Source organism: Haemaphysalis longicornis, unplaced genomic scaffold (genome assembly GCF_048455015.1).
Source record: "Haemaphysalis longicornis isolate Haplotype H1 unplaced genomic scaffold, Haemaphysalis longicornis Haplotype H1 scaffold_9, whole genome shotgun sequence".
Lineage (NCBI taxonomy): Eukaryota > Metazoa > Arthropoda > Arachnida > Ixodida > Ixodidae > Haemaphysalis > Haemaphysalis longicornis.
In genome coordinates this window covers 21,319,332-21,333,049 of record NW_027526460.1, presented here as the reverse complement: position 1 = coordinate 21,333,049, position 13,718 = coordinate 21,319,332, and the positions used below count along the sequence as shown (strand labels likewise).

Sequence of the window (13,718 nt, the reverse complement as noted above, 5' to 3'; positions counted from 1 at the left end):
CCGTCCAGCTAGCATTAGTGCGTGCAGTACCAACAGCAGCACGCACTAGTACTTCTACGTTTACGTGTACTTTCATAACTTCCATTGTTAACCCCAGCATTCTTACTGCTATAAAATGAATATGCATTACACTTAGGTGAAAATACAGTTAAACCTGGATGTGACAAACCTCTATGCAGCGAATTTCTGGATTTAATGAAGTTTTTCAATTCCCAATCTCCACACCCATTGAAGCCCATGTGTTTGACCTCTATGCAACGAAACGTCGCAGCGGGCTAACCTGGATGTAACGAAGTCGGCGACCTGATCAGTCATTGTTTCTTGCACTTTTACTCAAAAATCGACTGCAGAACTTAACTAATTTACCGAATACTAGCACTACCACAAGGAGCCAGCAGTAATGGAAACGTCTGAAATCAGCTAACAGAAATTAATCGTCATGATGATGATGATGGTGGTGGTGGTGAACAGAGGGCTAGCACTGTACCGTGGCTAAGGTAGCAGTCACTTCTGGTTTTGCATGTGTAGCGTGACACCGCCCCAGCTAGCAAAAGTATCTACCCTTCACGTCCTTTTTTTCGCCCGCATCACAAACTACCGTGGGCTTTCACGTGTGAGTGAGGTTTTGGTTCCAGACTTAAGGGGGGAGACTGGTCTTAAAACAACTTCTTTTAATTTTCAAGTAAACTTTGTGAAACTTGCCAGTCTTGCTATTTTTTGTCCACTGATTTCAAATATGCCACTATTTTTGCAGTAGGTCAATTAGTTCCCGAGATAATTAGAGATAATTAACCATTTTTGCCCAAACAATAGACAAAACAGTGTTAGCTGCAAAACTGTAATCTTCATATTTTCCAATACTATGAACCTTGGTGAATGCAATATAGGAAGCAGTTTTCTGATGCACCACTTGGAACTAATTTTACAGCTCATTAAACTTTGGTGTTTGAAACAGGCAATCGAAATGGTTCTTTGCCACTGGTGCCACCAAGGTTTAATGAGCTGTAAAATGAGTTCCCAGTGGTGCATCAGAAAACTGCTTCCTATATTGCATTCCCCAGGGTTCATAGTATTGGAAAATATGAAGATTACAGTTTTGCAGCTAACACTATTTTGTCTATTGTTTGGGCAAAAATGGTTAATTATCTCTAATTATCTCAGGTACTAATTGACCTACTGCAAAAATAGTGGCATATTTGAAATCAGTGGAGAAAAAATAGCAAGACTGGCAAGTTTCACAAAGTTTACTGGAAAATTAAATAACTTGTTTTAAGACCAGTCTCCCCCCTTAAGTTGAGGTGCTAGGCCGTCCTGCCGGCGCATGTAGTCGCGCCTCTACACTTATACCTTTGGTATCCATTTGTCGCGGATGAGTGCTGCCGCTACGAAAGGAAGAGCTGTTTCTTTTAAAGAAAAGCGCACAATTTTAAATGCCGTCTCCACTAGTGAGAAAGAAGAATGTTGTCGCCTTGTATAGTATCCCAGCTAGCACCCCTTCAACAATCTTTAGTGCGGGAAAGAGCATCAAGCTCGCAAAGAGGCACCCTTTCAGCATCAGTTTGGCTCTTGTAATGAGTTAATGCTCCGAAAATTGTCAAGGCAAAAGTGATACACAAGCTACGTTTGTTAACACGGGGGTAAGTGACCACGCTTCTTTGGAGCGCCGTGTAGTGTCTAAGCCGTGCGAAAGCAGAAGGCCTAAACTCCCGCCGTTTTTTGCTGTGAAATAAATTCATGAAGGGTGAAGTAACCTTCACTGATGTCTAGCACTGGTGTTTAGCTTCATTTCTGCTTCATTCCCCCGAGTCTCAACTCGAAACCTGCATGTAACGAAAGCATGGATGCAACAAAAAATTGAGAACTTTTGTCAACTTCTTTACATCCACGTTCAACTGTAGCTCGTTCTGCAAGCTTATAAACCCTGCCTAGCTTGCGTTTGCCGGCCTCCACCAATCGCAGAGCTGGCTGGTATGGCATCATAGGTTCTGTTGCGGGAAATGAGATAGTGGGTCGCATGGCCATTCCCTTTGTTCCCGAATTATATAGCTTATTTGAGCGAAGGGTGCATTAAAAGTGGTGTCAGCATGATTCTAACGAGGCAATCCTTCAAATGAACCAGACCTGTTTTTTTTTTCTTTGCATGGTCCCTTTAACGAGGGCAAGTAAACGCTTCCAAACAGGACAACTTGTGCTGCCAGGAAGCCTATTTGCCAAAACCAAGCACCTCTAGGCTACTGCCTGGCCTCAGTTATTAAGAAGTCTCCACTGCACTTTCACGCAATCTTCAAAACTTGCTTTCATGTTCTGCGCATGCGTGTGTGACCTATGCATTATTTAGGTCCACTACTGATTGCCCAAGTCTTGATTTTGCAAAACTTCTGTTCACTCATGCAATGCTGTTGAAATTACAGAATGTAAAGCATATTTGTACGAGAAATTTCGCCGCTACATATTTGTGATAACACATTTATCCCATTACTACTGACTGCCATTCGTACATATTACCACCTGGTGCTTAGGGGTATATGGTGCCCTTTGTATGGACCAAACACTTTCGAATTTGTGGTTAGCAAGCACAACATATTAATGAGAACCAAGCCAGCGCTCCCCATGCCCTTCTGATTCCTGCAGAGATCCAATACCTAACAAAAGTGGTGGACAGAATGGGGTCTCTGGACTTGTTTTGTGCTACACCATTGCAGAGTAAAACACAATCCAAATATATTTGGCATGAACACTTATTCAACTCCCTGCACTCATTAACAGATGATACAGCAATTTTCTGGGGTTTTTTTTACTACACAAAAAACTTTAATGTGTTCATCCATAGCTCAGGTGAGTGCATTACGAACATAAGGCGCAAAAAAATTCATTTTTCTTCAATAATCTCCGCTAAGTTATCTGGTTTCTGCGTGCATCGAGTCTGGTACATTCAAATAGAGAATGTAAACGTCTTCTTGCTTTAGCTATAAATAGTTGCCTCTGTACATATAGCGGGCACATCTTGGTTTAAATAAAAAGAAAAAATCAAATGAAGATGTAAGAGCTATCATGACCGGTGGCTTACCAAATCTGGAGAGAGGCCCAAGCCACGCAGCTCACGAACACTGGCTTGAGTTGGCTTTGTCTTGTGCTCGCCTGTGCTTTTGGGCTGCACAGAATCGTCACTTTGAAGACATCGAGCATGCAGTTTACGAAGGGAGAGCGTCAAGAAAGGGCCGGCATACCTGAGGCACCAAGCTGACGTGAACGCAGCAAAAATTCTCCCTCTTGACCCGAAACTGGAACTGGCGAAAGGCTTCAACAAAGGGCATCCCTTCAATGTCGCCTATTGTGCCCCCCAGCTGCAAGGAAGGCAGTTCAATCAGCACTCGAGTACAACTGACAGAGAAGAATGAGCTCACCTCAATAATGCACACTTCAGGGGTTTGGTTGGAGTCGTTGACTGGAATAAGCGCAACCCTCTGTACCCATTCTTGAATTGCATCAGTGATGTGGGGGACCACCTGGAAAAGGTACGCAATTTCAGCACACTCATTAGCAATGGGGTTCTTTCTCTTACTGTCGTTCAGCGCTGATTCTTTTTTATGTGCATTGGCATGTAAAATTGTTGCTGGTGGTCTCACACACTCATATCACCTACAGCGACTGGAAAGCATAGATGGTGAATGCAGCATCTCCTTTGCAAAGGAGCTGCTGCATCTTTGCCTCTCAGTTTTGAGGAGCTAAATGTAGATGTGACCTCCAAATTTTTTGTGCCAGCTTACCAGTCTACGCAGTGCCAAAAGTGCGTCTCAGATGTACTACATCACATTCTATGCCTGTCTTCTTCCTCTTAGCTTCAATCATTACCAATAATTTGGCCCAAGTAAACACGGTCATGCTTTATGCACGTTTTCTCATATTCTGTTACCTAGGCAGAAGGGTTGCATCACCACTTGGATGTTTAGCATTGCTTTAAGTTCATTCACATTTACCCTTAAACCTACGACTGATTTCTGGAGGTGCTACTGAAAAATTCTTTGCAAGCTTTCTCAGGACAAATTTAACAAGACATTGCCAGAAGAACTAAAGTATTTCCTATTCACTCGTATCTCTTCATCTTTCAATCAATCGTCCTAAATATGCCCTTCAGACTGGCTGTTAATAATTCTTGACAGACCGTGTCTCCTTGACTGGTGCCTTTTGCAAGCTGTTTTCCTGATGGATTATGATGCCCGTACATTTCTTGTATACATATTCCAACAGTCCTGGCTAAGTCTCCTAAACTCCCTGGCACCGCAGCTGCGGTTTCCACAGCATCAAGGTTTTTATTTATTTTTTAATAATGTACAGGGGTTTGTTATACAGATTTTTCCATTGCTTCGTTGATAACATTAAAATCACTAGTTTTCAAGTAACCTCCTCAAGTAACAGCATGAATACTAGGCCACAAAGGTTCGGCACGTCAAATGCGCAGTCTCGAAAACATTATTACCTGCACCGTCTTTCCGAGGTAGTCCCCTTTTCGCTCCTTGTTGATGACATGTTGGTAGATTTTGCCAGTAGTGATGTTGTTGTCCTTGTGTAGCGTGATGTCCAGAAAGCGCTCATAATTTCCCAGGTCAAGATCGACTTCTCCGCCGTCGTCAAGAACGTACACTTCACCTATAAATCAATAAAAATAAAAAAACCGGCTGTTGCGCAACTCGGCGGCTGAGAAGTAGACAGGGGAGTTGAGGTTTCACAAACCATGTTCGTACGGCGAGAACGTTCCAGCGTCGATGTTTATATACGGATCGATCTTGATGGATGTGACCTGGAGACCGCATGACTTGAGGATGGTTCCCACGCTGCTGGCTATCACGCCTTTGCCAATGCCACTAATGACACCACCGGTGACCAGAATGTACTTCATCACGGGAACAGAGGGCTGGAAATGGGACTGGCATTACTTTCACTCGCACAAAGGAACAAGCGCACGCATGTCTTTCGTTCAGAACCGGCACGAAAGCTGCAACGAGCGCTTGTCTGTCTCCACTACCACTAGAAGCACGTGGCTGTTGGCAACGTTCAGTTAAAAGCTCTCTATCCTAAACACACACGCAACACAGGCAAACCGTCATCTCCGTATGTTTACGGCTCCACTAAGCAGGATCTTTGTGATTTCCATCAGCAACAACTGACAGACGAAGGAGATGTGCGCATTTGCGAGGAAAAGCCTGCTTTTTCTCGCTAGCCGCCAATTCGCTTGCGATGGCCCCCTATTTACCCGCCAAGTTGCTTCAGTGCGTAGCATGAAAGGTAAATGTCGCGTCGGAGCAGCGACTTTACTTACGTTCGGGCTCGCTGGGGTCTTATGTATGGCCACTGAAGTCAAACGTGACCGCAAGCTCACTGCGAGTCGCAGAGCGCGCGTCATTCATTTGATGCTCGCTCAGGCCCGCTTTTCGGCCTCCTCGCCATCCTTCCCACCAATATCGCTTCCCACTGCCGCCGCCAGGGCGCAAAGTGGCGCAATTTTTTTCACAATTGCCACAATACATTTATGTATAATTTATTTGTTACAGAGAAATTTAAATTTAGCTGCATAATTTAATATCAATCTTACGCGAAATTTGGGACGCCTGTCCAGAAGGCTACTCAAGTCATCATCAAGCACCCAATCAAGACGCTAGAAACGTTTAATGGCGGCTGTTCCTGTTCGCGTATCTTCGCGCTCAAATTTTGTAGCCGTGTGTTTATGTACCACACACTTCTTGGTACTTCGAAGTGGCGGTGAAGAAGGCGGTAGACTGCTGCTGTAAGAAGTAAGGCAGCCAAAATCGGCGGATATGATCCTCCGAAACGCCATTGCTGGACGAAAACGCAGCCGGCAGGACGACGATGGCCACCCGGGTCTCGACCCAGACGATTTCTTTTCCGAGCTGGATGACGGGCTCAACGATTCAAACGACAACTCACCAGAAACTGAGTACGGCGCCAGGTCTCGGGGAAAGCGACGTCGGGTAGGAGAAGGTGGTCGCGGAAGAGGCCGTGGGCGAGGCGGAGGCAGGGGCCGTGGAGCAAGGCGCAACATATCCGAAAGCATCACCAGTGAAGACCCCGGAACTCTGTACGATGTGGTCCGGCAAGGCCGTCATTCGCTTACCGCTGTTATCGACGACTGGATCGAGTCCTACAAGCAAGACAGAGATGCCGCACTTCTGGATCTTATGACTTTCTTTTTCCACTGCTCCGGATGCAAGGGCCGAATCACACCACAAATGCAGGCCACTATGGAGCACAACCAAATCATCCGGAAAATGACGGAGGAGTTCGATGAAGACAGCGGCGATTACCCGCTCATCATGAGCGGTCCCCAGTGGAAGAAATTCCGGCAAAGTTTCTGCGAATTCGTGCAAGTCCTGGTGCGCCAGTGCCAGTACAGTATTATCTACGACCAGTTCTTGATGGACAACGTCATCTCGATACTCACCGGTCTGTCCGACTCGCAGGTAAACAGGTCATATCAGCTAGCCAATTGTTTAAACTGCTGGCGCATTTTGCAGTTTTTAAAGTTCTGCTGAAATATGCTGTGTTTTTTTCCTGTGTAGGACCACATTTCTTGCATATTCTGTAGCAGCATGCATAAAAGTACCTACATAACAGTGTTTCATAGACAGGAGAGCGATCTTGCCAGCATGTTTGGTTGTCTTCCATGACTGTTTTTCTGTGCGCCAAGGTGCCATAAAGACAAATACAAATTTGTTCAATTTGAAAGAACTAGGTTTTGGTATATTTCATTCATGAGTGACGTTTATCAATCGAGAAAACGCAGGAAATATCGAAATTTTAAATTTCACACTACAGTGGCATGTTATGGGCAGGAGTGACATAATATAGACCAGCACCAAAAACAGTTTTCTGCGTGTTAACTGGAGGCCCCTGTACGATCGCCCAGTTGTGTTTTTGTGCGGTGACTTAGGTCAGTGGCCGCCAATCTCCCAAACGAGATTCCGTGAAGTCATAGAGAAATCGGAAAGTGGCTAGTGAGCTGCCGCTGCTGCATCTGTTTTCCTGAATTCCATTATTTGTTTGAAGTTTGTGGTAAGATCGGTATTATTGTTATCGGTACAGAGCAGCCTGTTTTGTATTTTGTCTTTATAGCACCTTTAATCTGCTTAGTACCGAAACCCGCTACAGAATAGACCTTGTGTGCTTGGGTTGTAGCTGACAAATTGACCATTTCACACAACTGAGTGTCGCCGTGCTCCAATGCAGGTTCGGGCTTTCCGGCATACATCCACGTTGGCTGCAATGAAGTTGATGACGGCACTTGTTGACGTGGCCCTCAACCTAAGCATCAACCTGGACAACACGCAGCGCCAGTATGAGGCCGAGCGGCAGAAGACCAAGGACAAGCGTGCCACCGAGCGCCTTGAGCTGCTCATGACCAAACGGCAGGACCTGGAAGAGAACATGGAGGAGATCAAGAACATGCTCACCTACATGTTCAAGAGTGTATTTGTCCATCGGTACCGGGACACCCTCCCCGAGGTGCGCTCCATCTGCATGCTCGAGATTGGTCAGTGGATGAAGAAGTTCCATCAACACTTCTTAGACGACAGCTACCTCAAGTACCTGGGCTGGACGCTGCACGACAAGGTCGGGGACGTCCGGCTGCGCTGCCTGCAAGCGCTACTTCCCCTGTACGCATCCGAAGAGCTCACCAGCAAGATGGAGCTCTTCACCAACAAGTTCAAGGACCGCATAGTGACCATGACCCTGGACAAGGAGTACGAGGTGGCTGTCCACGCCGTCAAGCTGGTCATCAGCATCCACAAGTTCCACCGGGAGATCCTGACGGACAAGGACTGCGAACACGTCTACGAGTTGGTGTACAGCTCGCACCGAGCCGTGGCTCAGGCAGCCGGGGAGTTCCTCAACGAGCGGCTCTTCCAGCCGGACGAAGCGGCCGTGCAGGGTCTGCGCACGCGACGGGGCAAGAAGCGCTCGGTCAACACGCCCCTCATCCGTGACCTGGTGCAGTTCTTCATCGAGAGCGAACTGCACGAGCACGGGGCGTACCTGGTGGACAGCCTGATCGACAGCAACCCCATGATGAAAGACTGGGAGTGCATGACTGACCTGCTGCTGGAGGAGCCAGGGCCGGAGGAAGAGCAGCTGGACGATCGGCAGGAGACGTCGCTTATCGAGATCATGGTCTGCTGCACCAAGCAGGCCGCCACGGGCGAACCGCCCGTAGGGAGAGGCCCCAACCGAAAGCAGATGTCAAACAAGGAAATGAAGCAGGTAGCCGACGACCGCGTCAAGCTGACGGAGCACTTCATTCAGGCACTGCCTAGTCTGCTTTGCAAATACATTGCAGATCAGGAAAAAATTGCCAATCTCATGGTGCTGCCGCAGTATTTTGACCTGGAGATTTACACTTCTAGCCGGCAGGAGAAGTCGCTTGACGCGCTTCTGAAGCTCATCCAGGAGATTGTGGAACGCCATGACAACACAGAAGTGTTGGAGACATGTGCGAAGACTTATGAAGCCCTCTGCAGTGAGGAGCTGGCTGTTCACTCCCGTTGTGCCGTGTCACGAGGCACTTTAGTCGATTCCCTTGTCGGCCGATATAAGCAAGCCCTGTCTGCTTATGCAGAGGCCGGTGAAGATGCTGATGATGACGACATCTACGCTGTACAGTCGGCACTTAAGAAAGTGTCAATCTTCTATATTTGCCACAACTTGGGCCCATGGACCATCTGGGAAGGAATATTTGACTTCTGGGTCAAAGGTGCTGGCGAGCGCAGCCTTTCTCTGGAAGGCGTCAAGCACGCCATTTCCTGCTGTTCGTCGGGTATCATGTGGGACCTTGCAGTCCTGGACGAAGGCAACATTCAGATGTCGCACATCCATGCTCTACGGAACCGTCTTAGAGAGTTCATGGAGACCATGGTCTACATGCTCCGGCACTGCACTGGGGCACTTCAGGAGGAAGCCTTCGTCACCATATGTGACCTGCTAATCATCTTTTGCCGGCTGCTCGGCGAAGGTGAACCGTTCAGCGGCCTGGTCTACGAACCCGATCGCTCCTTGCAAGCAAACCTCGGCGACTTCATCCAAAGCAACGTCTTTGTAGAAGACGAGTCGTCCGCAGACGACGAGCAGGACGAACACCGCAAGATTGAGGAGCTCCACAAGCGTCGAAACTTTCTGGCTTCCTTCTGCAAGCTTGTCGTCTACAATGTCATCAGCGTGCGTCAGGCATCAGACGTTTTCAAGCACTACGTCCGGTTCTACAACGACTACGGCGACATCATCAAGGCCACGCTGGGAAAAGCGCGCGAAATCAACAAGGTCAACTGCGCCCGCACCATGGTGCAGTCCCTGACGTCCCTCTTCAGCGCGCTCGACCGAGACCAGCTGGGGAACATCTCCCGGCAGGACGAGGGCTTCGCGGCCATCAAGGAACTGGCCAAGCGGTTCGCCCTGTCCTTTGGCCTGGACCAGGTCAAGAACCGGGACTCGGTGGCCGCCCTCCACCGCGAGGGCATCGTCTTCGCGTGCACGCCCTTCGAGAACCCGCTGAACCCCCTGGGGCCACCGCCCAATCTTCCTTTCCTCGAGCTTCTGTGCGAGTTCACCAACAAGCTGATGAAGCAGGACAAGAAGGTTGTCCTGCAGTACCTGGACCGGCACGTGCAGGCCAAGCTGCCGGCCTCGCGCGCCGACGACTGGCAGCCTCTGCTGCTCTACCGCACCAGCCTGGTGCACGGCGAGGCCGAGCAGCCCGTGGCGAGGGCCCCGGGGCGCCAGTACCGCGGGCGCAGGCGCCAGCGCGAGGACGACGACCACGTCGAGGAGGAGGACTCCGACCGGGGCTCCGACTCCGAGTTCCGGCACTGAGCCTCTCTCTGGCATCTTGTACATTGCAATCTCGCACTTACGCCATGCTTTTCTTTTGCTCCTTGGCTGCAGATTTCTCATGGTGGTAGGACTAGCCCAGCAAGCGAAAAGATCCAAGGACGTCAAGTAAATAATTGTCCATTTTGTTTTTAACTTCTTGTGTTTCACTCTTTGTACACACGATTAGAGTTAGCCTCGTTGCAGACAGACTGGAGCATGACTGCTCTTATACGCTTTACACATTACAAGTATGCACATGTCGTGTTAATGTAAGGCTTGGGTTCAAATAGCCGAAAAGTCTCGCCAAATGAACGTTTTTTTTTTTTTGTGTGTGTGTGTGTGTCTGTGTGATCGCCTTTATTGTGCAAGGCCCTGTACATCAATAAGCAGTTCTTATTTACAGTATATTGTCAGATAAAATTTAATATAGATCATTTACTCATCACGTTATTTCTGATCATTTTTATTACCGTATCTTCAGTAACAGAAGTTTGTAACCTTACTATACAAGCACAAAAAAAAACACATTTTTGTCACGCGACCTTTGACAGAGGCATTGTTGTCTTGCATTAGGTAAAGTTCCCTTGCTTGGCTATATACTGTCTTTACCTGTGTGGCATGCAACATTCCTTTCATAAATAAAAGTACACGTTCGCTGCAGTTACTTGTTTTTCTGCCGCTCTGATGCATCATGCATGAGACAACAGGGCTGGGCGGCAGTTTTTACTGTGACCTGTTTATGTTTAGTAGCCAATGGCTGCAGTTAACCGCAACTGTAGTGATCTGTTGCCAGAAGAAGGTATTTAGTGATAATACTTGCTAAGAACAGCAGTAGCTTTTTCTGTCTCTTGAATCTATTGAGCTCCTTCCAGGTGTTGACTGCGGCAACGTCAGTGTAGCATAGCCTTGCTTCCATCCTTGACAACACGTCATCCCAACTCAGTTGAATGGTGAAAGCATCTACAAAAATTAGCGAGAATGAGGTGTAGTGCAGAATTGTAAAGCTGGTGTCTTTTATTGCTGGAAGCACGACGGAAGTACCATTGAGTCCACTTTAACGGTACTGTTTATAGCAATATATCGGGTATAACGATGAACAGCTATGGCACCGTCAACTTTTGTATTTCTATGGTAAAATAAGCCGCTTATTACAATGCTCCAGTGCCATGATATCGGATATATTGATTGGATCCGGTTATATTGTGCACCGAAAGTGCAACAGTGACTACTGTAATGACGCGGTTGTGCAACCTACTCGGGTAGTGTTTTCGTAGGAGGCCCAATGCGTGACAGTCCCACGGGGACTTTGTTTCCGCCAAGGACATTTACCTCGGCTAGGTGAAGCACCTATGGATGCTCTTGGAAAAGATTTGTGCTAGCATCACACGCGGCAAACAAAGGTTACCGACTGTGGCTTCTTAACCGCAAATTAGTAGTAGTAGTAGTACGACCTTGCTGGCGTGCGAATAAAATGTTTTGAGCTCTGTTCTGTCCTTTTATTTCGCAACCCGCTTATAACAATTATCGGTTATAACGATGGATTTCCTTGGTACTTGGATATTGTTATAAGTGGACTAGACTGTACTTATTGAAGAATTTCAGGTGACCATCCGTATGTGCAAAAAATGTCTAACGAGCAGGTTGCGAGTTTATTGATCATTCCTCCCCTCACATAAGTAAGGCCAACCTGCAACTGCACTGAGACGTGGGAAGCGCATTAAAAAAGTGCTGACGACGATGCATCGAACATACACATGGAGCCAGGCATGTGTTGCGTTCTGCGTTAGAACAAAATCCTCCGCTCATCATGCATCTGTGGTGTTGTACGTACTAAAAGCTATAATGCTGTGCCTTGCGAAAGTTTGTGGGGTCAAGTGGCACCCCTAGCAAGCAAATGTATAAAATGAATCGATGGGCTTCAGTTCGGACAATGTGCTCCGAGTCACTTCTTCAAATCAATTCTTTGAAATAAAGCTTTCTTTACAGCTGTGACAGATGTTTGGTGGGTACTGTAATAGTACAAGTTCAATGGCTTTTACTGCAAAAAAATTCTTTTTTTTTTCTGCAGTTGGCCTACGGAGCTTTGAAGTCTTTGTATCCTGCGGCAAAAGTGGGAATTGTTGAGAGAGAGAGAGAGAGACAAACATTTATTGTAGTAATGAGCAGGAGCAGTGAAATAGTACACATCCACGGCGGTGATGGCATCTTCAGTGGATGAGCTTCTGTCGTCCAGCCAGATTTTCAGGTTTATGAGCAAGGAGGAACCAGATAGGTCAAATCCGGAGCATATGAGAGGCGAAGAACCAGTTAAAATCCACATTCATGAAATTTTGCCACTGAGAGAGTATATCTGGGATGGCATGTTGTATTGGTGAAATAGATCTTGCTTGTGTGCCAGTCTGTGCTGGCTTCTTTTATTTTCCGGCTGTTCTTTCAGACAGTCCAAAGTAACACTGTGCAATACTCACCTGTTAAGGCAAACGTTTTAAGCCTCTCACTAATATTGTCTGCAGTCCACCTTGAAACGCACTGCAAGAAAGCCAACTTTTTCTGACGATGATGATGATGAAGAAAATGCTTTCCATGGTTGGAATCAAACCTGGGTCCCTCATTTTATGAAGCCGGCATCTGTGCGATTCTGCCATTCTGACGCGGTCAAAGCAGTTTGGATTTGGAGAGGGGTGCATGGACATGAAAAATTAGACAGAAAATGCGCCCCTCCGTCTAATGACGATGGTTGAATGGTGGGGAAAGCCATGGAATGCTCGTATCACAAGGTTCGCACAGGTCCTTGAAAACCCTTGAATTTAGAAGTGTAAATTTCAAGGCCTGGAAAGTCCTGGAATTTTTAAAGGGTCCTTGAAAACCCTTGATTTTTCTGGAGATAACCAATGGCCCTATCTTTTCACAAGAATTTAAAGTGTTCGTCGTGAATTTTAGGTGTTATAAATGTAAAGAAACATTGTAACAATCAAGTTTCAGTGTATTGCGTGAAATTACGAGTTGTGGATTCTCATTATTACGAGGCCACATTGGGAGCAGCACTCCTCACTAGAATTCATGTCACGATACAATCCGTGAAAGCCAGCTTCTGTTCTCTATCTTGCATGTTCCATTTAGCCTGTGGACAGCCTTTCATTGCATGTTTGCTGTGCCTCATACGCTCCATCTGCGTTTGCTTTTACGTGCAAATGGTGGACGTGTAAATAGTTCATCCTGCCTTGCAGCAACACTTGCTGAGTTAATTTCAGCTGATACTCTTGCTGACAAAGCAGGAGATGCAGGCAACATTAACCAAGTTTTGAAATCAAGCAGCCTTGGCAAAACACCAAGAAAAAAGAAAAACCTCTAAATATAAACTATGAAAAAAAAAATAAAGCTGGGGGAGCATTCATGAACCCATAGCGCCTATCTAAATGTGCATTAATATTCTTAGGTATTAGGCAATATCAAAATTTTGCATTTTGTTAAAAAAGTTGTAAGTAATCCCAGATAAAACACAAGATGGGGACCTTGAAAATGTGTTTTCTGGTCCTTGAAAACCCTTGAATTTTTGCATTTGAATCCCGTACAAACCCTGGTATCAGTAAAGTACTACACAGCACAATCGCAGTGCAGTAAAAGAAACAGGTGTTTGCATAAAGAGTGCATAGTCGCTTCTGGGTTGGTTCGTTTGGTGTTTGTGCTTAATTTTGGAAAGCTTCGTGTTCCCCCATCGTTGTCTCAACAGAGGGGTAGTTTATTCCTTATAGTCTTACCATTGTGCAGTTAGTTGATGGAATATTCCTAGAATGTCCTGAAAAACGGTGCCTACTACCTTTCTTATCGATAAAATGGTCTTT

The 13,718-nt window shown here is 46.6% G+C and overlaps 2 protein-coding genes across 2 annotated transcripts in view; one reads left to right on the top strand and one right to left on the bottom strand.

The window, feature by feature from the left end:
* The window catches only part of Ctps (CTP synthase), a 47,880-nt gene extending 42,404 nt beyond the window's left edge, over positions 1–5,476 (bottom strand). The window contains exons 1-6 of the mRNA XM_077682410.1: positions 5,318–5,476; positions 4,732–4,912; positions 4,478–4,647; positions 3,405–3,506; positions 3,228–3,344; positions 3,068–3,151 (exon numbers count right to left, since the gene is read on the bottom strand). Of these exons, the coding sequence (XP_077538536.1) occupies positions 3,068–3,151; positions 3,228–3,344; positions 3,405–3,506; positions 4,478–4,647; positions 4,732–4,912; positions 5,318–5,401 (738 nt within the window). The 5' untranslated portion in view covers positions 5,402–5,476. The remainder of the gene's footprint in view (positions 1–3,067; positions 3,152–3,227; positions 3,345–3,404; positions 3,507–4,477; positions 4,648–4,731; positions 4,913–5,317) is intronic.
* A 146-nt stretch (positions 5,477–5,622) lies between these two features.
* Positions 5,623–10,536, top strand: Sa1 (stromal antigen). Its single transcript, XM_077682409.1, has 2 exons — positions 5,623–6,476; positions 7,243–10,536. Exons 1-2 carry the CDS (start codon positions 5,814–5,816, stop codon positions 9,874–9,876), a joined length of 3,297 nt encoding a protein of 1,098 aa, XP_077538535.1. The 5' UTR covers positions 5,623–5,813; the 3' UTR covers positions 9,877–10,536.
* The last annotated feature ends 3,182 nt before the right edge of the window (positions 10,537–13,718 follow it).